The 25,450-nt window shown below is 33.1% G+C and overlaps 1 protein-coding gene across 1 annotated transcript in view; it reads right to left on the reverse strand.

Annotated features, from left to right (window-relative positions):
• The window catches only part of LOC124536661 (phosphatidylinositol 3,4,5-trisphosphate 3-phosphatase and dual-specificity protein phosphatase PTEN), a 55,837-nt gene that overhangs the window by 6,683 nt on the left and 23,704 nt on the right, over positions 1-25,450 (reverse strand). Inside the window, exons 2-5 of the mRNA XM_047113212.1 lie at positions 21,787-21,959; positions 5,748-5,889; positions 1,389-1,487; positions 65-457 (exon numbers count right to left, since the gene is read on the reverse strand). Of these exons, the coding sequence (XP_046969168.1) occupies positions 65-457; positions 1,389-1,487; positions 5,748-5,889; positions 21,787-21,959 (807 nt within the window). The remainder of the gene's footprint in view (positions 1-64; positions 458-1,388; positions 1,488-5,747; positions 5,890-21,786; positions 21,960-25,450) is intronic.

Raw genomic sequence — 25,450 nt, forward strand, 5'->3', positions numbered from 1 at the left:
ACCACTGGGCCATCTCAGCTCTTAAGTTGAACACTAAGCATTTAATGCAATAGCGAGCACTCACTGTCGTGCGGCGCGGGCACGGGCGTGGCGCCCACGCAGGCCGTGACGAAGAATGTATTGAACCAGAAGTGGAAGAGTCGCTCCTTGCGCATCATCATCTTCGGCTTGTAGTACACGTCGACGCGCACGTCGCCCTGCAGCGGCGTGCAGGCGGCCAGCGAGACGCGAGCCGCGCTGTCGTGCCGCCGCAGCTCGTGCGCGCCCAGCGGCGCCTTGAACTGCGGCTCGACCTGCGACACGCTCAGCTCGAGCGTGGCCTGCAGGCCCGTCAGCGCGGGCGGCGGCGACATCAGCAGCTCGCGCACGTGAACGCGCGTCGCGCGGTACGACAGCCCGCCGCGCACGAGCGCCGCGAAGTACTCCACGTAGCGACGCTGCGACGGTATCGTCACGCCTGCCGCACACATACGTCACACATACCATACCACTCACTACGCTATTCGACTGATGTAGTAAGGAACCCAGTAAAAGTTACAATGGTATGGGTACCACTCACTACGCTATTCGACTGATGTTTCTAATCCATTTTATATTATTTAGAGGGTAACGAACCCAGTAAAAGTTATTTATTTCTAGTATAGTGCGACAAAAATTAGATGTAGCATCGGAAAATGCAATGGAATGAAAATAAAACCGATTACTACCAATTTACACGACCAATAGAAATAGCTCCCTATCGCGCCATTCGACGCTATTCGACGCTATAAATTCTCGCTTCAGAGAAAGCAAGTGCATGTAAATTGACGTGTCAAATGGACGAATATATTAGATCATATGATATTACAAGTTATTACGTTTGTGCAAAGATCATATTCGCATGAGAAATAAATATTGATAATTTGGGATAGCGTACTCAATTCGGATGTGATCGGTTTTACGAATTTTGCCGATGCGACATCTAAGTTGTGTCGTACTATACATATTTGCCGAAAAATATCATACTAAAAATTCCATATTTAAATAGCGCGCGAAAACGCTACTTGGACAATATGGCGATGCAATGGAGTCGGTGACGTCCTTGCCTGTATTTTAATCCGTGGTACATATGGAAGGCAAACAAGGTTAACAAGCAAGTGACGTCATTATAAGCCCGGCCAATCAGAAGCGTTTTGTGACACATCACAAAAGTTTTAAAAAATGCATTTTTGTTTACGGATTTTTGAATAAATTAAGTATTATTTCCAACTGTCGTTGATAAATAACTAATTTTAAACTTATAATATATACTAATTACAATAATTGACAATTTATTTTTCGCATTGTCAAATAGCCTATTACTAGGCAATATCTCTTGTACTAGGTAGCGAACATTTCGAAGCTCCTACCTTTTTCGTCGTGGGCTCTTTTTATCCCGTAAAACTTTAATGCCTCGTCCGCCGTCGCCTTCTGACCGCTGTACAGGAGATAACAGCACACCATGGTTCCTGTAAACAAATTGAATATATTCATTTTCGTAATATTTTTTTAAAAGTTTAAAACAAATCCATGAGGCTAATTGATTTGAATTTAAATTAACATGGAAGAATTTTATTTATACCTACAAATAGAATCTAATTTGTATTTCTTGCGTCTGTTTTACTTGTTTTTTTTTCTTAGTTACTACTAAGAAAAAACTTACTGTGTGTTTGTTCGTACTACTGTACGAACAAACACACAGTAAGTTATCTTGTAAGCACGAATGCCACACACTAATACTAATGCACGCCCATAAAAAATTAGCATGGAGGGGCGCGCTATTGTGAGTGAATATATATATTAAAATTAAAGAACACCTCGTTGATTTAGAAGCTAGATCATAAAGCATCATTAGTATATAATTATTATATATTAAAAGCCGATTTTTGTCCTAGTGTAGCTTCACGAAGAAGATAGGTTATGGTCTTATTTTGAAGAGTTCCAGTTGTTGATGTGCAGAAAAATAAAGAAAATTCTTGATTGTAATTTACTTAATTGTTATGATTTAACAAATAACTACTTATGACGTCCTCCGTGGTCGAGTATTGTGTACACCGGTTTTCATGAGTACGCCACTCCGAGGTAATTCCCGCCCGAGTCGATGTAGAAAAAGTTCATTACTGTTCAATGTTGTCTTGTGTCTGGGTGTTTATGGTACCGTCGTTATTCCTGATTTTCCATAGCAAAACTACCTTAGCTACTTACATTGGGATCACAGTAATGTCTCTGACGTTGTCCAATATTAAGAAAAAAAATTAAAACAAATAACTAAATTTAGAGAGCGTTAAAGTTTACATAAGAATAAAAAAAAGTGACAAACGAAACGTGCGAAAAGACTTCGTCACTTTACAATGAAATTAAATCAAAACACGGGGTCGTCAAGTCAGGAGATGGAAAGATGACATGAAACAGACAGCGGGACCACTATGGATGAGAGTAGCAAGGGACAGGACCTAGTGGAAGGAATTGGAGAAGGCCTATGCAAAAAGGCACACCGAACTCAAGGTCATCTTGTAACCCTATGTTTAGGAATAAAGGACTATTATTATATAAACCAAAACAAAACATGTCACCGGTTTCGAAATACCTAAAAATCTATTGAATCAATGCGAAGCCACGCGAGAGACGCACTATTTTAATATCTAACGAGTGTTTTTGTTGAGTCTGTAATCAGCTTGTCTTTCATCGCATTGAAATTGCAGTCCTGGATTGTGTGAGAGCAATGAGTGCACTTCACTCCACACACTAGCGTAATAATATGTCCTACGAAATTGGCTTGTATCCCAAGAGGACGGCCGTGGCCGATATCGGTCAGGAGGACATAATCGTAATATATGTACATATGTTGTATTTATACTGTGTATAAACACCTATATTAATTATTCGTACTGTAGTCCAGTACACTAATGTATGTTAATGTATTACTTTGCTTTTAGTATCGTTACATTCGTTCGAGTTTTTTACAGAGTCCGTCATTATAAATATACATATATATCACTGTTTTATAAAACAAAACATTCCATAAAAATATAATCTGTCCGAAGAAGATTTTTCAAAGAAAGGCTTGAAAATAAACGAATGAAATTATTTTAATTTCTTTTATCACTACATATTAAACAAAGTCCCTCGGCCGCGTGTGTCTGTCTGTTATGTTCGCGATAAACTCCAAAATCACAGAACGGATTTTCATGCGGTTTTCATTAATTGACACAGGGATTTATAAGGAACTTTTAGTTTTTTATATAAATAAGTTAAAATAGAACGACAACTCGAAAAAAAAAACAACGAAAAATATAAATTAAAAAAGAACTTATGTCCACCCGAGCGAAGTCAGAACGGGCTAGTTAGTTTATAAAAATAATGTAAGTTTTTTTTTTTAAATTAAATTTTATCGATAAATTGGTTATAAAATCAACACTCAAATATTTTGCTGTAATTAGTAAATGAACAAATCGAACCAAGGTTACATAATAGATTCGAAAACTATTATTTGATAAATAGATCCGCGATCATTCTCGAGGGTGAAACTTATAACGCGATATAACCTACGTAAGTCGGATGAAAGTACTAATCGTACAGGTTGCACTGAAGTTTATCTGGACGATACCTTAATCTCCTAGTGTATTATGTCTGAGTGTTCATTGTTTACTATAAGTGATCATTGAATTATACTACAGCACCTCTTATGTTATAAAGTGATAACATTATATATAAAAGTAGGAAAATCCAACAGAGTTAACTACCTGTAAATGCCTGTTTAACCGCCCCGGTTTCGACAAGAATGCATTTATTACAAGTATTTTTAATAATGATTTTTTTGGATATAATTAGAATTGAATATTTCCTCCCCCATTTAACTAAAAAATTTTTACCTCCTTATAATATTAATATACCAACTGTCGTCCAATCATATATGTAAAATATAAAGCTTGTGATCTAGATCGTATCTTGGGTTCGTGTTTACAACATATTAAAAAAAATATTATGTTTTACATTAAAGTGTAGATATTTATCTATGTGTGCGTGTAATTTTGATATTTATTTTGAAATTGGAAAATGCTTGGAATCCTATTTAATAAAAAATAATCAATAAAATCCTTTCACAATTGACGCGTCGAAGATATCGCGTAAAATGCACTAAAAAAAAACGACCAAATTGATAACCTACTTTCTTAAATCAAATTTAGAACACATTATAAGTGAAATGCATTCCAACTATTTGATAAAAACAATCAAAATATATCTCATGAACAAAGCACAAAGGAAAGATAACAAAAGGCTATCACATACACATTTAACCATAAAATATATGACAGTGAAATGATCACGATCCTTCCTCGACCGAGCGTGTTCCTTTCATATCGAATGGCTTTGCCGGTTACTTTTTTTTTATCCCTTCAGGGTTGACCACAAAAAGGAGGCCGTCCAAAGGGTCCTCGCACGAAATTTACGACAACGCGTGAAAGTTCCGCCGTTTGTAATTCGGGCAATTATAGGTCGTAAAGAAATTTCGCAATTACGCCCCCGAGTTTGGGAGAAATTTTATTGTTTGCATGACAATAGTCAAACGACATCAAAGGGAATTGAACGGGCACGTGTAATTTGCCGAGTCGACTTTTGTTATCGAAACTGCTTCGAAACTATTATATCCGAACGGAGCGGTGCCGATAAATATCTGGAATGGGCGAGGGAGGCGCATGAACGCGCCTTTTAGATGTTAACAGTATTCGTATGCTGATTCGAAGGTCTACACATGCTCGACCTCTGCTAATATATTCGTCTGTTCTGTTATCTTTGACCCGCTAGGATGAAATTGCTTGCATAGATCGATTCAATAAGATTATTCATTTAAACTTTACATTTGACAACGACGTTTTTGTATAGGTGTTTTTTTTCGGTCAATTCTTATAAGCCTGGGTCACTGTAAACATAAATCCACAACACAGCTCTTGTATTTAACTGGTCTCAACCTAGATTAAAGATAAGAGATCAACTTGGAACTTTCCACAAATCTTTACGTACGGAAAAATATTTCGCCACGAATATCTGGCTAGTAGAATAAAGGTATTTCGATTCACAAAACGCTTCGAATCAATGCAACCCGTACAAATAACTGGAATACCTCGTGCCGGAGGTGTCTGAAGGCACACAAACGCGTAGCCCACGACAAACATTCGTATGACCAATACAAATATTTGTCACAAACGGTAGTGTTCTTTAAACATGGATGGCTAATAGAAAATATACATATATATTTGTTGGTAACAAAAAGCAATCGAGAGCCGAGATGGTCCAATGGTGAGAACGCGTGAATCCTAACCGATGATTGTGAGTTCAAAGCTAGGCAAACACTAATGAATATTCATGTGCTTAATTTGTGTTTATAATTCATCTCGAGCTCGGCGGTGACGGAAAAATATCGTGCACAACAACAGAAACCTGCATGTGTCTAATTTCATAGAAATTCTGCCACATGTGTATTCCACCAAACCCGCATTGGAACAGCGTCGTGGAATATGTTTAAACCCTTCTTCTCAGCAGAGTACGTAGCCCAGCAGTGAGAAATTTACAGACTGTTGTTATGTGTATTTTTGGTAACAATCGCTACACTGTCAAAAACTAAAACAATCAACGATTATCGAGCGGAAACAATTGCAATAAACTCCACACACCGCTCAGTATTAATTGATTGGTTACACGTGTAAATGATTACTGTAATAATATCCAACCTGTCCGTCCTTTGCCAGCCTTACAGTGCACGGCGGCAACGTTTCGCGAATCTTTGTTCAGCCACTCGTGGACGTTCTCGCAGAACGGCCGGATCTGTTCTATCTTCGGCGGTGCGTGGTCTTCGAACGCGAACCGCTCCACCTGGAAGTAATATGATTATATTTTAACTTTTAACATAATACGTCATCGATTGTCTTTTGTTTGTAATGTTATAAAATCATTGTCACAAGGTTCATTTCTAGCTAATGACTGAAAATTTCATGTAGCGTTTCTCTTTGAATGATGGAATGGTTGGTTCAATTTGTGCCTTACAAAGTTTGAACCCTTATATGATATAAAAATGAAAGCAGCCTCAAGCGAGATAAAACGGCAAGGAACTCGCATAGTTGCTCTTATCAAATAAACAGATTTACAATGTTGTTCTTTGCAATAATTATTGACTTGTGATGGAACCCGAGCCTAACTCCAGGCGTTATTAAATGTTCTGTAATATCAAATTAAACCTTGTCCTGAAATTATAGTAGTACATTTTTGTATTATAAATAAATAAATCAAAATCGAAAGTCATTTTGTCTTTAAAACACAGTGGCCTATCTTTATTAATATAATCATCTGATATATTTGAGTTGAATAATAAATAAAAGAGACATATAAGACGGAGATGATAAAGTTGATTTGAATCAGGATATTTCGCGTAACACAACAACGTCGAGCTTACGTTGTATGCGAAGACGTGTGCGTCGGTTATGTGGGAATGTGGTTAACATATTTTCAGAAAATCGCCTGAGAAACCTTTTAATGGAAGTTGTCTGCGGTCGCGACTCGTATTGGGATTTCGTACAACGTACCGAAATTACCGACATTTCAAAACACGCTAAGGGAAAACGAACATAATCAATTATGCGACCTTGATATGCTAACAAACAGTTATATCATCTTTTTGGAAACACCTAAAAATAAGAAGAAATGAAATTGATTTCAATTTGAAAACAATCTTACCAACGCTGTATTTAAAGTATGATTATCATTTCAATTCAATCTATATTAATATTAATGTTAAAGTAACTGTCTTTCTGTCTGACTGTCGCTCTTTCAACAACAACAACACCAGCCTGTAAATTCCCACTGCTGGGCTAATGGCCTCCTCTCCTTTTGAGGAGAAGGTTTGGAACATATTCCACCACGCTGTTCCAATGTGGGTTGGTGGAATACTCATGTGGCAGAACTTCTATGATATTTGTCACATGGAGGTTTCCTCACGATGTTTTCCTTCACCGCTGAGCACGAGATGAATTATAAAGACAAATTAAGCACATGAATCAGCGGTGCTTGCCTGGGTTTGAACCCGCAATCGTCGGTTAAGATGCACGCGTTCTAACCACTGAGCCATCTCGACACTCGTTCTTTCAAGACCAAACCGAATTTGGTGTAAATTGTTATGAAGCATACTTGAACTACAAGGATGAACATAGTCTATTTTTTACCTACGAACTTATCACCAACTATTGAACATTATGTAGAGGACAGTACCAATACATAATTTTTTTACAACAAACTTAACTGCAATTCATTTTTTCCATCTAGAAACATGTCTGTCATAGAATATAAATATATGTATATACTAAGGTAACAAACATACTGAATACTTTTCAATGACTCTCGAGGTATTCAACTGTTAAATCTGCCTACATTGTAGCGGCTTATATTTATTACGTAAATGTATCTACACAATTGCTTATACTATAATCTATCTATTCTAATAAAATAAAGGTTGAGGTCAGAGAAACTTCGAATCCATTTAAAAAAAAAATGTTGCTTTTAGACCATGTAACATTACACTACGGTGATTGAAACCACATAGAGCAGAGCAATTTATTAACATAATAATTATAATAGGGCTTGGTGTACATTACAGCGTGTGGTCGTTGTGCGCCCTAAAGTAATCGAAATTGAGTTAATTCGGTTATAATTATATTTAGCTTCATTTTTGTTACGTATTCATTAGATAAATATATATATTAACCTTTTCTATTCATTGTCTTAATAATAATAATTTATAATACCAACTTGACATGCCGATTTACTCGCGCGAAATTTATAAGACAAACCCCTGTTCTACCCCTTGAGGGATGGAGTTTCGTAAAACCGGTTCTTAACTTTAGTGGATGGCTATGGAACCTACCTGGCAAATTTCAAGTTTTTAGGTGTTATAGTTTCTTAGATTTTATGATTAATTAGTGAGTAAAAAAAAGAGTAACTACTGAGTTTCTTGCCGGTTCTTCTCGGTAGAATCTACTTTCCGAACCGGTGGTAGCTTCACTTAATTGTTAAATGACGATTCAAAAGTGGTTGTAAAAGCCTACTTGAATAAAGTTTATTTTGATTTGATTTGATTAGTGATACTACGTTTTATACATTGCTTATAGTTGCAAGTAACACTAGAAGAGCGTTCTTTAATCAATATGGTGGAGATAGTAAATAATATTCAATGTATCGATAAAGCAAGTTTTATTCACATTGCATTCGTTTGTTGCCCAATCGTCTCAAAACACTTCACCGTGGCCAAGAATCGGGGTATAGGTCATTGACCAGAGGCTTAAGCGTTTCCATTGGATCTTAACAAATAATGACATGGTGAGATAGAACGGTTAAAGGCTTCTCCCAGTGAGCACGTGGGTGGTACATTGAATATCACCCAAAAAAAAACTCAAGCATCTCTATTACGCGTTTAAATATATTTTACATATATATATTCTTTTCCATCATATATAATGTAAAATAGAGCTGTTTGTGAATTATCTGTTTGACTATTTTAAAAAAAATACAACATTTTCATCTAAAATCCTCAACGATTTTTAATGTATTTGAAACGTAATCGTGTGTTACGTTGTAAATATTTATATTATGTTTTCAATAATTCGCTTATAGTTATTTAATTAGCTACGCTCTCGCGATAAATGTGAAAACTACATTTCGATTTTTTATGAAACATTAAATTAAAAGGCAGAAATATTCGTTTACAGAATCTAGATTAATCAAATAAGTTACTCGACTTTTGTGATTTTAAAATAGATTGTTAGTCGAGTAAAGTCAGACGGTGGGGTTAGTCTACGATAAGCGGAGCCCTGACTTAACAAATAATGACATTTGTGTAACGACGCGGTCACGGTCGTGACACGGTCGAATGGTGGGCGAGCTCACTAAAAGTGTTTAAAAAACGGACAACAACGTGAACGATGAATATGTATTATGATGTAAGAACTACTTATTGCTTTTTGTTTGCCTTCTGTTTAAACGATGTCTATGATATGGACACTGATACACATCCTCAAAAAAAAATAAGTTGCCGTAGAACATCTTGTTGGAATAAAGTAGCTTTAATTATAACAGAGACACAATTAAATTAATTAACAACGTTTCATAATACTTAAACAATGACGAAATTATTATGATTAATATCATGTGAAATAGAACTATAATGTAAAATAAGTTTAAATATATTTATACAACAGAAAGAGACGGAGAGAACGAGAGAGGGATACGTTATCTGGAGGGCTTTTCCCTGAAGTGACGATTTCTACCCGTTCACTCTACTGTAAGTCAGGTAAAAGATTTTCGTTCCTAAAAATCATACTGAAAAATTTCCTATTTTTTAAGAATACTCTATGATGCTCCAAAAACCACTTTCAATAATATATAAGATTTTAAATTAACATGGTTATTTTTATTATTAAAGTTATTCATTTCGATGTATGTATTATATTGTTGAAACACTTTCAATAATATAATACATACATAGTATCCTAAAACTAAAATATTTGCCAAATATTTATGGTCCGAAAGGCTCTATATAAATAATTTCATACAAGTCGGCAATAGACCCGATCGAAACCTTTATAAATATATTCACAATTAGAGATTGTTGAAAAAAAAATTTTTTTTCGTCGATGACATATATTCGATAAATTCGTATAATCGAGATATTTCGATAACAAATCCACGAAATGCAATGACATAACAGTTCAACGGGCGGCCTTTAAGACGTTTACGGGTGCGTTCAAAAATTATGTTCCAAATAATAATTATCGTGCATTAGTATATTTATATTTGCTTAGCTTTATATATTTTACGGGTTTTCATCTTTTCACGTTAGTATTAAAACATTATGAGTCGACCGAAAAAATTTTAAGCGCCAAAACGCAGCTGTCAAATATTTGATAAGACATATTATAATAATCTGTGGAAATATATTAGACAGCAGAGATAAGAAGCGCTAAGGATTTCATACGGTCCGAATTCCGTGATTATATCACTCTCGAAATTATCTTTAGTAATATGGAGTAATTAAAAGGCTTATGTTACTTGTAAATTAAAAAGTAAATTACGACTCTCAAGCCTAAACTAATATGAGACAATTTATTCAAAAATTGAAAAGCTAGCGGTCAAGGTATAAAAGGCTGAAATAACATTTGGTAAGGAACCGTCGCAAGTCGGAAAGGCACACTATGTTTAGTATTCTTTACTAACACGCAAAAAATCTTATTACTCATCAAAAGAGTACTATTTGGATACATATGCTTGAATCTAGATTAGAGATTATTTAAGCTAGATTTCCAACGTAATACTGAACAAGAACAATACTGAAAATCCGATTTGTTTTAAAAAGCAACTCCATAGTTTCATCATCAGACCATTTATTATCGCTGGTTTAGAAAATGATTTATTGAATATTTAATGTAATTCAAAAAAAAATCTAAAGAATAAAACTATAGTGTGAAAAAAATACATAAACGGCTTAACTATCATTCTCTCTATAAATATTGTTATTGTTATTCTTATATATTATAAATACACTTCTACACTGTGCGACCAATCAACACTACACCAATTTTGTATTTTACATGGATATTATTTTTATCCACTACACGAGACTGCAAACACATCCACTTCTATACCGATCGCTCGCCATGACAACATACACCCATACACAGCCGGGACAAGGTTTACCAATATAAATGGAAACGTGTTACCCGCCAAAAAATATCAACAAATTAAATCTTCCCTGGCAACACCAAATAAGTGGTTAATTCCAATTTCAAAAGCTTATCAATATAAAATAAAAGTTATTGATTCACGGTCGATAGTAAACAGATTATGTAAACGACAAGATTATTGAGTTTCATTTAATATCATTTATAAATAATTTATTTCATCGCCTTCGTATGGCTTCGGAAATTGATTTGAAGAAGCTTTATAAAGGGGTGAATCTGATTAGTTACATACGTAATACATTTAATCAATCTATACACACATGCATTTATTTGATATATCATACAAAAAGTCCAAAATTTATTTAATTATTTCTGTTAAGTAGTTATTTATATGCCCTTAATCAACGATACTTTTTAAATATCTGAAACTATATATCGTTAGAATGAGTACACAATTCCGCGCGACACTCGTTCAAATATTATTGTATACTTAGTTAATTAAAAACTATTTAGTATACTGTTTTTAAGGGAACATATGTATTATGTTCATATTATTAAAAAAAGTCATCGAATTTTAACATAAATTTGAATAAAAATGACATAAAAAATATGTATTCATATTCTATACATATCTAAACGATCCTTAACGTTAACACGATTATGAATTAAATTTACGAAAACGCTCTTTTCCCCTATTTTCCTCTATCATAATAATAATTATTTTGATTACATAATATCGCTTTATTATATTATAACGTCTTCATTACAAACCATCACGTTTAATTGTTTATTAAGTTAATCTATTCTATCTATAAATGTCATTGGATTAACGTGATAATGTTTACGAAAATAAATTATAAATAAAACGATAATAATAAATTTAATACAATAAATACTAAGAATACAAAAAATATAATCTTTACAATATTATATAACTTAACGGAGGTGTGTTTAATTGTCTTTTTTTTATTAATCATACGTTAATTCTTATCGGGCGCAGAAGCAAAAAAAAAGTACAACATTTGATAAAATTATATCAATATGCACGAACAGCGTTGGAAATAATTTAATGAAAATCGTCATAGTTATTTCATAAGAGATCACATTCAACTTTTCATCTCGGCAAAAAATTTAGACAACTCTTCAAAAAATTATACCTATATATTTTTCAATTAAAATAATAATAATAATAATAAAAGTCAGTCGTTACGCCATTTGGTCTTGGCCTTTATGACCTACATTATCAAATTTCCATTTAACTGCCTTATATCAGAGCAATTTTTAATATAAAAAAAAACCGTTAAATGGAATGAAACGAAATTATTACGCGTTAAGTGAAATTAGTTTGAAACCCGATATCATAACTTATCCTCGTGAAAAGCGTACAAACGATTAACGAACGCCTTAAATTCTTGGAATCTCAGTATTCTTTTTATTCTGTATGAATTTAGACTTCAATATATTGGCTCAAATATAACAGATTACTTGTAATCTTCATTACGTTATTAACCGTTTATTCAAAATACTTTCGTACCATTTTTCCTCTGACTAAAATTAATTATTTGTCAAATCATAACAATTGAGTACAACTATCCTCTTTAATTCTCTCTTACAGGTCTTCAAAACGAGATCCTAACCAATTTTTATGTGCAGCTAACGTTCCATTAACACCGTCACAAAAATCGGCTTACGCTATTAATATAATAAGGAGATAGTGTTAATGATAAACTGTGTGGAGCAAGTTTAAGTTATACACTGGTCGAACGTAGTTTTCACTTGGTACTTATTTTTGTGTTCCGGTTTGAAGGATAAGTGAGACACTTTAATTAGAAGCACATGGGACTTTCTTCTTCAAAATCAAAAATCAAAATCAAAATAAACTTTATTCAAGTGGGCTTTTACAAGCACTTTTGAATCGTCATTTAACAATTAAATGAAGCTACCACCGGTTCGGAAAGTAAATTCTACCGAGAAGAACCGGCAAGAAACTCAGTAGTTACTCGTTTTCAAAATTTAAAAAAATACAGTCATATTAGTTAATACAATTATTTGAATTAATATATCCTGCCTTCTTCTTGACTTCCTTAGATAGGTTAGCGTTGGCGATGTTGACCATTCCTTGCTTGATTTTTTTCAACGTCAAAGTCTACGAGCAGGGCTCATTTATCATCATGAGATTCATTAACCGACCAATTATAAAAAAATGCAATATTTACAATAAAGTCGTATTAGTTTTCAAGTCATAAGTTTGTCTTTAAGATCACAATTATTCACGAGTGGCCATATCGCGCGGAGTGTGTGATAGTTTATCAGTTATCAGGGAAATTGGAGAGATTACGTAAACATTGAAGATGTTTTATGTGATATAACATAATACTATTGTATTAGCGACACGTTTAAATGATTTTAATTATACACGCTTATTGAGATTGAGATCAGTACGTATCAAAACGAGAACGAACGCAATTATTTCAAAGATCTTTTAGTACTAATAAAATAACGCTTGTCGCGTCAATAGACAGAATTTAACTGAAACTGCGACTTATATTAATCCACTGCATATTTTTGTATAAGTTTAATATGTACATCGAACATTGGGTATAATATGGCGCATAGTTTTGTTTTGTTTTACATTACAAAATAAACGTCAGCTGATTTATTATTACAAATTTATTTAATAATGTTTATTCGTTCGTACATAATTATAATGAGAAATAAATTCTTATATCGTTGGAAAAATCTACTACTTCTACTGCTGAAGTTTTCAAACCTAATACGTTCTACTATTTCTTAATAAAGGTAGAAATCTACACATCTATTTACTTATAATTGTGTGGAAATCGTAATCCCATTTTATAGTGATTACTTATAATCAACAAACATGATCTTTGAGAAACATGAACACTATAATGTTAACGGATCATGCCTCCTTAATAATGGTCCCTGTACGAAAATGCATACAAGATACAAGTCGGAATACACGCAATGATTTGTATTCTTCTGTTAATAAAGATTATATATAACAAGTTATTTACGGTCATATTCTTTAAAAATGCCTAGGGTTCTTATAAAAAAAAGTAGGATATTGGAGAGACTGTACCAGTGCGGGAAACACATGTCTGAAAAGTCCGGAAAAACCAAATGTCTGTCTCCATTCCACAGATGCAATTTCCTTACGACGACGCTATTTTCCTTGACAGCACCAATTAGGCACATGCAAAATCAGCACAGATTCGTGCCAGATTCTAGACCGACGTTTGGTTATGATGCTATCCACTGGACCAACTCGAACAGGAAAGTTTTAGTGTTTGGTAATAATGACGTTTCTCAATTTTGACTACCCAATACCTTCAGCAATGTCGTATCACAATTAAGTGATTATATCTGAATCACAATAAAACCTACTGAACAGATTCGAATCAACCGTACAATACAAGAAGAGATCAAGAGAGATAAAATAAGTCTGCGGGGATTTGACGAGAAAAAAAATCGAATAAGGATACTTCGTACGATCGTGAATGGGATCTTTTTCAAATTATTGGAATGGCAACGTTTTTACTTTCTTTTAAAACCTATGACGTCACTCGTTTTATAAAAATTTTAACAAATCAATCCGGAGATTGGGAACAAATCGTTTTTAATTCAGAGATTCATAACTATAAACATATGTACCCAAATTATATGGAACAAACGAATCGCTTTTGCAAAATACATATATAGTTATATTGGACATAATTAAAATCTGCATACAACAATACACCACTATCGGGTAATACACTTAGACGAGACAAAGATTGTAACAATATCGATTGTTGTGTCAGTATATATTGTTTTAGATTGCGGCGCACTTCCAGGAATCACACTACGAGCTCGATATATATAGGTAAGTATAAGTAACGAAACAACCGTATACTTTGCCATACCTCTGAAAAGTTTGTACAATGGTATCCTATACGTTATTCGCAAAACTATAATCCATACTCAAAATATACTTTATTCAGTACTTTTACGAGCACATTTAGTCGTTATTTTACGAGGTTAAATTTAATTTAAAGATACCACTGGTTCCGTATAAAGGTATCTATGCGAGGAATCGGCAATAAACTATAGTTCCTGAAAATAAATTATATGAAATATAATAGTCATATACAGTTACATTGACGTATCTTGTGTGATAACATCAGTACAGTACAAAAAGCCTTAAGAATATTTTTTTAAATAATGTAAATTTAAAATGTAGTTAATATACAAAGGATATCAATTGAAGCAGTAATATAAAATGCGCAGTATATATGTACAAATATTGATGAATCGATCAGACGCTACTTATCAAAGTATTTTTATAACAAAGAGATGTATATTAACATATTTTTATATATATAATATAGTACGAACTGTTTGTATACATATATTGTAACCATGATAAGAGAATGTAAGGTAAATAAGGCCTTACAGCAAGAGCCTTCACAACGTATATTGTAAATTATTGATACAACAATATGCAAGGTAGATGAGTAAAAATATTCTTTAAACGATTTTCACGGACAAGATATCTAAATTAAACATACAGGGGCTTATTAAAACTTAAGACTATTCTTTCCAAAACATTAATCTCAGCTCAATCACAAATGAGGCCCTCGTCCCTCAGCCCTCAGTTTAACTTATTTATATGTATTATGATACGATACCGATTCCATAGCAATCCAACTTTACCGTACAGCAACTAGATTTTTATGTTAGTAGAATAGAATAACGCTGAACGTCAAGGATTACGATTCGATACGAATAATAGAACCATTGTCGTCCAAACATACAAGATAGCTCTTAGCCCAGGGTGCAGGGGGTGCTATAAACCCTGGGGCCGTTATACCAACCAAAGAGGAGATCACCAGGACACTTCTTGCCACCCACGCTTATTGTTCCTAATGTTACGATGTTTCATTGTCGTAAATAACATTAAAAAGAAATATTTATTTAATCTGTATTCAAAAAAAATAATGGTAGTCGAAAAATAATAGGGACAAGAAGATTGACGACAAATCTTTGTTATTATAGGTTTACACCGCATTATACAAGATTATATGGAAGACAGTATGTGTTAGTTTTCGATGGTTTTTAATAGGCATCATTCAGACTCTTTTCTTGAAACAACATCCTATAATTAAACATACATTTCAAACGTACGTAACACTGGTGCATTGGCTAAGTGGAAGTCATGTTCAATCGAAGGTGCCCTAGCGAAGTGCAAATCCAAGGTCACATGACATGATGTAATTCGTTCAACAATTGCAAATATCATAAAACACGAGGCTGTGAAGCACTAGACACAACGCAGACGAAATCGATTGCAACTCGTACATTGTTATCATAAATTAATTCTATTATAGTTGAAAGATATTTCGCGGTACATAACGCCTTCATTCCACTGTAATGTCGGTGTGATAACGGCCATTATGATGCTACTTTATGTTAAAATAGTTAATGAATGTATTACTATTTCTATTCTAGTAAAGTCGAAAATTATTTAATTTATCCGGCAAAGGGCGGTTAGTGGACTAGATATCAAAGATCAATACAGCTGTGTCCCGTTTGTTTTACCCAATATAACACTGAAAAATTCAAGTGTGGCAGTAGGAAGCAGTACCAATTAAGGAGCATATCGGCAAAGGTGACTTTATACTATCACGTGACCCATTTACTCATCAATCTCCCCATAATAAATTAAACCAGAAGTAATAATGTAATCAAATCGTTTCAATAATTTAGGCGAAATAATTAAACAGGCGAACATTTATTTTCATGTATAATAATTTTGTTTTTAGGCGAAAGCTGAAAAAATATTTGTTTATCAATATACTATTTCTCACCTGACGAATAGTCTAAACAAAATATTAATCCAGTAATAAAACGATGTATAACGCTATCTACGATGTTGTTCAAATTTAACCTTTTCAAAACATATTTTAAAATAATACCAAACTATGTATGGTATATGACAACGCGTCGTCACTTTATAATAAAAAAGTATCGCTCCACATATCCATAGCTTGCTGTACAAATGTTATACCAGCTTAACTCGTTCGACAAGATAAGGCCTGCGGTCGACAGAACCGAGTATGCGGTCTCATGCTTACCCATTTAGTAGAAATAGAACTTTAGGTACCTACGTCGTAATCCATAGTGTGACAACGTTCCAATTCGATACTTTTGCTGGTTATGTTTCAGCATTGTTCTGATTTCGGTTAGGACCATTGTTATTTTTATGAGGTCAACGTAAATATGGATATGGATATACGTACAACGAATCGAAATTTTAATGTTATGTATTTCCTCGTTACTAAATATGATCGAGTATTATTATCTTATTTTTGTGTTTGGATTGTTATGTTTTCGTTCTGAACATTTTATTTTTAATCAAAGTTAAGAAAAGACGTTATCGGTGTGGAAATAGAACAGTTTGAAACGATAAAGCGCGCCAATCTGCAGTCACCCTACTCGATGCTTCTTATCGTTATCAAAAGGAAGGGCAACAGGGCGACACATAGTCTGACACTTTCCCGGACGTGCGATCTTGAACACGAGATTAGGATCCCGTAAGTTTATATTATATCTATAATTAAATATAAATACATATATCTTAAAATACTTTCTAAACCTCTCTCTGAATTCGGAAACATCTATTGTTGAAAAAGTTTTTGCAGTAATTTTTTTTTTGGCACATAGGCTGACATATAGTTCGCATGATAACCAGTCACACTAATATTATAACTAGGATGTTATGTCTCATTTTCGGTTCTTGTTAAGAGACTCGCACAAAACACTGAGTAAATTAAGAAACTTACAATCAATATTAAACAGAATCGTCTGCTATTTACAATAACGTTACTTTCACGGCTATACAAATAAACAAACCTGATGAAATTTGGTATTAAGCTAGATTGAATACCAAGCACATAGCATACTTTACTATTGTATATATATAACCGACGATCCAGACAGACAGATAGCTCAGATTTTCAGATTTCAGAAGTTATAAGTTGTAGAAGTTCGTTTGAATAATAATCCAAAAAATATGAGTTTAAATACTAAACCTAAACAATGTTTATAAGTAGGCCAAATGTAACTTTTGAAACGTCAATTAACAATATTAATCATGTAAACACCCGACTTGGAACTTAGATTCTACTTTGAAGAACCGGCAAGAAACTCAAATCTGAGCCTTAATCAATATCCCCCTAAAATAACTTCCTTATTTGGTCATCGACACACATTCGATGATCGATGATCTTTATGATAGACTTTTTTTACAAACTGACACGTAAATTGTTAGTCATGCCCTTTCTCTTAAACATAACTTGAAGAATACGTAAGAAGTAGGAATAGATTCCCTTATCGGAAAACACGTAACTTTGTCCAAATCCAATAAATAATTACACGTATTTATTTATAACTTGTATAAATATATTTTTATTACGCGGGACACGTACCAAAAATATATATAAAAAATATAGCGTTCTTTGAAGCTTAACAACAATATGTATTTTAAAATATTTGTAGACTTAAACGCTCTGCTCGAATGAGACAGCACCGTTTATAGAATACCTTGTTTATTACCCTCAGCGGTGAATTATTTTCAATGTAATGGGACCACCCTTGAAGTATTCTTACCCTATTCGATAAAAAAAAGGATCAATAATATCGATACAATCGAGGAAGTCATCGCAAAGGGATATAATGCACACAAAAAACAGCCCTTGGCTATTCTATTTAGGTCTTTGATCTTTTTATTTCTTGTTAGCTCTAAACTTGGTCTTTCAGCCCACAGCTGGGACAAGACCTCTTCTCGTTTTATATAAAGAAAATTTGTCTTATTGTTAGTCTAAATCAATTTTGTTAAACTTTATTATATTATATATTATATTATATATACTATTATAGTATAGTAACACACATATTATCGCTATTCATATGACTTATTTTGAATCGGAAAGGTAAACTCGAATTAAAGTATAAAGCTTGTAATAGTGATGACAATAGTCCAAGGTGTCAGAATCAGGCTAACGACTTTCACATCACTAGACGGCCAGTAAATCGTTGACCTATTGAGGGCTATAAAAAATTAAAAAGTTTTTAGTTGTTTTTGCTGTTAGTGATTCCGTAGGAATCCGCTTCGGGAGACACGAAAAAGGGATTGGGGTTCTTTGGTTTTCGGTTCCTTTAGATTACGACGATAAAGGAACGAAGAGAGCCGCCGTTTTTGCGTTTCACTTTCCAAGACGTCGCACGTGATTAAAATGTAGGTAGAATTCTAATCGAGGAAAAATTTATAGGACCAACGGAGGATCAAATTTGTATGAAATAACTTACAAGGAAAACGTATAGTTAATTGATATTTGCATTGTAATTATATGACATTATCCTTTAAACGTCTATACACGAGGCAAACGTTTATCGAATATAATTAAACATTACGTTGATTATCGCGTGCACGGTTGTAATCGTTTCTTTATTTGACGTCTGGTTACGAGGGTGTCGTCACGTAGGAATATCGACTCTATGACTCACTGTTACGTGTTCGCTGATATATTAATTGCAATAAACGCAGTTGTGATGAAAGTCACGGTTTTATGACGCTATGTTTTACCTTATTTCAAATTTACTTCATTTTCATAAATCTTCTTACTGATAGTAAACGACGATTGCGGGTTCATATCCAGGAAAGAGTTTGTAAATTCTTACGCGCTAATCAATAGTATATATAATAAAGCTGAAGAGTTTGTTTTCTCTAAAAATGCCTGTCGATTTAAAACAATATTTTTTCATTCAATAGTTAGCCCAGCTGAGAATAACTACAGGCAGAAGGGACAGCACATTTCCCAATTTTGGTGGCGCAATCACGATTTACGGAATCGTTAAAAAAATGGGGTACCAATATATACTATTATACTAATATTATAAATGTGAAACTAACTCTGTCTATCGGTCTTTTACGACTAAACCAATGAACCGAAATCAATAAATTTTTATTGATTGGTACGAAGCAAATCTGACCTCCAAGGAATTTACTCCTTTTGCCAAATTTTTCGTAACAAATAACAAAAAACCGTCTAAAGCGCAAGCGAAGCCGCAGGATACGACTAGTAATTAAAAATAATGTCAGCCCATCATACGCTATAATAAAAAAAATCGTGTAATGAATATTATGTTCATTTGTTAAAGAAATGCCCCTTGGAGGAAACGTGTTGTACAAAAACCAACCCGTTCGTAATGTGGTGTAATAAGTTTTGATTCAAAGATCTATATATAATGTGACTTGTATACATGAATACGACTAGAGATAAATATGAGTTCCTCTCGGTAGAATCTACTTTCCAAACCGGTGCTAACGTCACATTAAATTTAATTTTGTTTTATGACGATTTTAAGATCCGAGAGATGGCTTTGTAAGATCTCGCTTAAATGATATTATAATACGATTTTTACTGAGATAAAAGGAAGAGACAATCTTTGAGATTTATTTTTTGTTTTTATGAAACAAATTAAAAATATTTTCTTTTTTTGAAAGACTAACAATATACTCAAATTAAAGTTATAACAAATATATTCCTAAAATGTATACAACACATTACAAACACACTACGAAACTTACGCACACATGTGTAAATGACCTTCGTATACGACGATCAATTTGAAATCATCGATGTGAATAATTATTATGTAAATGCATTGCATTTCCTTCATAAATTTGACACTACGAACAAAAAGCAGTACCTTGTAATTTGTTAAACTATTTATCGTATCAGACATAAAACCGGTACAAGAAAAAACATACTATTGGAAACTGATATGAGATGGTTATTAATTTCATTTAAATATTAAATCCGTAGTGCCTTTTAATGGTAGCCGTATACTTATTTTTTCCATATAAGTATAATAATAAAAAACATTTGCATAGTGGTATTGGCGCCAAACAGCAGTACTCAGTATTGCTGTCCGGTTTAAGGGTGAGTGAGTGTCACTACAGGCACAAGGAACATAACATCTTAGTATCCAGTAGCGCATTGGCTATGTAAGCAATGTTTTATATTTCCTACAGCGCCATTATCTATAAGCGGCAGTCACTTATCATCAGGTGGCCCATTCGCTCGTTCGGGATATAATATAAAAAATTATCACGTGCTTTTCCTAATACTATGCAATCCAAGCAAACTACTTTTTCATATAGATATATGTATGTACATATATAAATTGTATTGATATTATCATACGAATACGAATCCTCATCATTTCCTGAATAGCAATAATTAATCGTTCCTATTAATTAATTCGTAACAAGTTATAATCTAGCCACATATCTAGGAAGTTATATCATTAACTATATTAATTGGTAGATATCCAGTGTCCCTGACTTGTGGGGTCAAATGGAGGTTCTGACGTATACATCCGCGTGGTTCCAAGTTACTGACAATTCCTACTACACATTTCTACGAATCGCGAAGCATTTTCAAATCGGGTCAGGTCTACGAACATCGCCACCAATGAAAAAAATACCGAATATTTTAAATTATATCTATTGGAATAAAAGTGTTATTAAATTTGTTTTTATAATCTGTTTCGACTTTAATTAAAACATAATTGATTAAATAGTAATGACGATCATTAAGATTAATCCCCTCGAAATTACGACGCTCCTGAATTAGATGTTTTAATAGTGCCAATGTATATTCAATTATATTCGTATTCATTGATCATAACAAAATATCAACATAATGTTTTTGCTGTGTCGATCTATAAATAAATAAACTGTGTTAGAATTAAGTCAATAAACATTTTTCTACATTGTGAAGGACATCATCTCTGAAGGAATTGATTAATTCAATTTCCCTTACTTTGTGGTTCCAGAAAATTTCGACGAACTCAATAATTTTCGTTTAGAATCCAGTACAGTCACGACGTAATCTCATTATAGATAAAAAGCTGTATATTCTAAAATAAAGGTATAATATTATCATAGAAAAATATATAAATAGATAAAATCTGTACTCACCCTCTTGTGAAATTTATTGGAGTCGTATGACCTCTCCGCGCAGAGGTTGTATATCTTATAGTGATCTTTGTGCATCTGCTCCAGGAACCTGTAGACTTCATCTATGTGATTCCTGTAAACACCCTCCAGCTTCTCAGCGGGAAAACCCATCGCTATCAGCCTATCTGTTATATCTGGTGACGACGTTAAGGAAATATCGAGGAAATTTTTCATACAATACACATATAAATAAACACATGAATTAATTTAGTCCAAGGTTACGATAAATGCAAATAATAAAGTTAAACACAACCCATATTTTATTCACGAGTTTCATTTATTAAACATGTGAATTACATAACTCCATATTTTGGAGTCTTCGAATGCAAACTATAACCTGTGTTTTCAATAATATTACATTTAAAATAATTCAAGATAGCACAATACGCTTACAATATACACTATAAATGAATAAACGATACTAAATATACCGTCAAAAGAAGGCACCAAGCATTCATCATATGAAAAAATCAAATCTTCCAAACTTTCTCACGTATAATTATTTCCTAGGTAACATATTTAAAATAGATATCCTACTATTAATAGAGATACGAATGTTGGAAGTTTCTTACTCAATCACGCTCGCACGGCTGGACGAATTTAATTATGGAGTAGAAGCCGATTGATACATGAAATGGGATAAAAAGTACCAACCTATTTTCAATTGTTTTTAGGCAAATCAAACAAATTAAAAAAATCGAACTCAATTTATCACAACCTTAACATAAGAACGTCGTAAATGACAATTTGGAATCTATACTTAATATTATCTGTTTGTCACGGCTACACTACTGAACTGTGAAGACTAGGAATTTTAAGAGATTTCGTATGAAACCTGCTTGAACCCTAACATACACTAGTTTTAAGCCTAACACATAACGATCAACCCCGAACGAGCGAGCTACAACCAGCACGCATATAAATATGACGATATTTTTTGTCGTACGTCTCAAGTCACGTGGGTTAACAGTTAGTAGCACCGTTCGATGCTACACCGGTGACTTCGCATCGAACAAACTAGTTTCAACTTAAACCAAACGATTAGTATTGATGCCGATTGTTTTACACAATTTCCAAATTTAAACCAACTGCCTAGATAGATAGATAGATAGATTAAATATATGGTGATTTTATCCTGTCAAATAGTTTATAGATAAAGATATTGGGTACAACACTACCAGCTACATTACATGTGCAAACTTTTAAGTTTTAATATTATTTGGAATTTTAAGGTGATCGTATAGAATACTAACCAAATAGCGTTCACCTGTTTTAGCAATAGACAAGTTTCCGAAAATCTTGGATAATCTTTAACTTAAAACATCATAGTTATAACCAAATTATTATAATAAACTGTTTCTAAAATCGACCTCGTCGAAACTAAGTTAAATCAGACCAATTGACCGGATAAATGATATTATAACAATACGAATAACAAATGTAATGGCTTTAGAGTTGTTTAATTTAATTTCAATTTAGTTTTGCTACGTTAAATTAATTACAAAGCTTCAAATAGATTTCTGTGGTTACTTTGTATCGTAGGCGTATTGAAATCAACTAAAATTGTAACTGAAATTGAGTTTGTGACTTTTTGACTTTACTTAACAGATCCTCGTAAAATTTTGACACAAAAAATTACATAAGGTGATACACAACTGCCGCTCTCTTGCATTAAGCTGAAAAGTTATGATACATAGTTTAAAGGAAGTATACATAAAATATCGTAATTATACCCAAAATTGCAAAACTTAAAACAAAAAAGCCACTAGTTTCTATAGCCAGTTCTTTTCAGATCTGATGTGTATATTTCCGAAACAGTGGTAGATTTACACGTGTAACTTTTTAATAAAAAATATTACTAACATATAACAATATAACACTTCGTATTATTGAGAATAATTCCTTAAAGACAAGAGAGGAAAATCCGATATAAAATACAACAAAGCAACGTCGGTGGAAAAACTTAAATACATAGATATTCAAATAATTGGGATTGAATTTAAGGAAAACATATAATTTTGTCTAATTTAGTTTGAATTGCACACGACGTGTATAAACTCGCCTGACATTGTCCAAGTAATGTTTCGGGTCGATGACCTGACGATAGATTGCGACACATACAATCTAAATGATGAAATGCAAAATTATGGAAAGTCTGAGGGACAGATAAAGATTTAATGCAAAATTTATATCGAGAACATTTAAAACGTATACGTCCGGATGCGATAAATTACAAATCGTTACAACAATCCACTACAAGATAGTAATGGCTACATCAAGGACGACAAGTGGAAATGAACAAATAGACTTTCATCAGCACGATACATTTTACATTATATGTAAACCAACCTTTCAAAACCCAAAACGAATACGAGATTTATTAATACAAGCTTATAATAAAGATTTTTTAAATATATTTTATTTAGAGATATTATAAATGTGAAAGTAACTCTTTCTCTCTGTCTGTCCGTTGCTCTTTTACAACCAAACCGCTGAATAGAATTTCATGAAATTTGCTATGAAGCAAACATGAACTCCCGAGAAAGGACCTATGCTCCTTTTTTGCCTAACACCCTAAATTACGAGCGAGGCCGCGGGTTTAAATAATTCAAAATAAAACCTTTAAAAAAATATATGTATCAGATTTTTTTTGATGTCATAACAATTTAAATAAAATGCTATTATTGAAATCTAATTAACATTCTAACTGTATTTGGCACATCTCCACGCGATCTTCCGGTTTTATGATTAACAAATATAATATATTCAAATTTTATTTCACCAGTTTTACCAAATTCTCTACTTGGCCAACAAAAGGTCGGAATTTTGTCTTTTGTCACATCTAACACCTTCAATTTACTACACATAGAAAATAATTTTACTATAGTCCGTTATAAAAAAAAAACCAGAAGTGAGACCACCACACGCTATCGACGTTATTATCTCAATTTTATATTAGTGAGATTTTATGCATATTTATATTTTTCATTGTTACCTATATTTTAATTATATTCTGTCTAAAGTCGTAACGTATTGTCTTTGTGAATTTTTGTCACTTTATTCAAATTATTTGCTCAAAGACTGACAATGAATTAATGTTCATTTCGAGTACCATTATCAATATTATCAAGTGATTATTTTAAGGGACACTTTACATTGCTGTATTTTGATGTGTCAGGAACGTTTTCATTAATGACTGGCAAGCAATATACTTGAAACCAAACATTAAATATTATTACTTCATATCGTTAAACACAATACAGGGGTTTCTAACTCGAATTGATAAAACGTGGTATCGCATTTCAGCGTGAGTAAAAGTTTTGTGACTTTTATATCTGACTGAGCTCTAGACTTAACATAAATTAGCATTATTATTTATTTATCACTAGATTTAAACAAATTTAAGTCAATTAAAGATTCGTGACAAAATGTGACGTTATAATGTCCATTCGCATAATTTTTATCGATAGTTGAAATCTATTTCACAAGTCCTCCAGACGTTGTTAACATAGAAAAATTAATGAAGTTGAGAAATGATGGCGAGGATATGACGTAACAGCTGAATGCGAAATAAAAAAAATAAATCCGTAAATGAGAACCAACTTTTACGTTGACCAGACAAATG

The sequence above is a fragment of the Vanessa cardui genome, chromosome 17 (assembly GCF_905220365.1).
Source record: "Vanessa cardui chromosome 17, ilVanCard2.1, whole genome shotgun sequence".
NCBI lineage: Eukaryota > Metazoa > Arthropoda > Insecta > Lepidoptera > Nymphalidae > Vanessa > Vanessa cardui.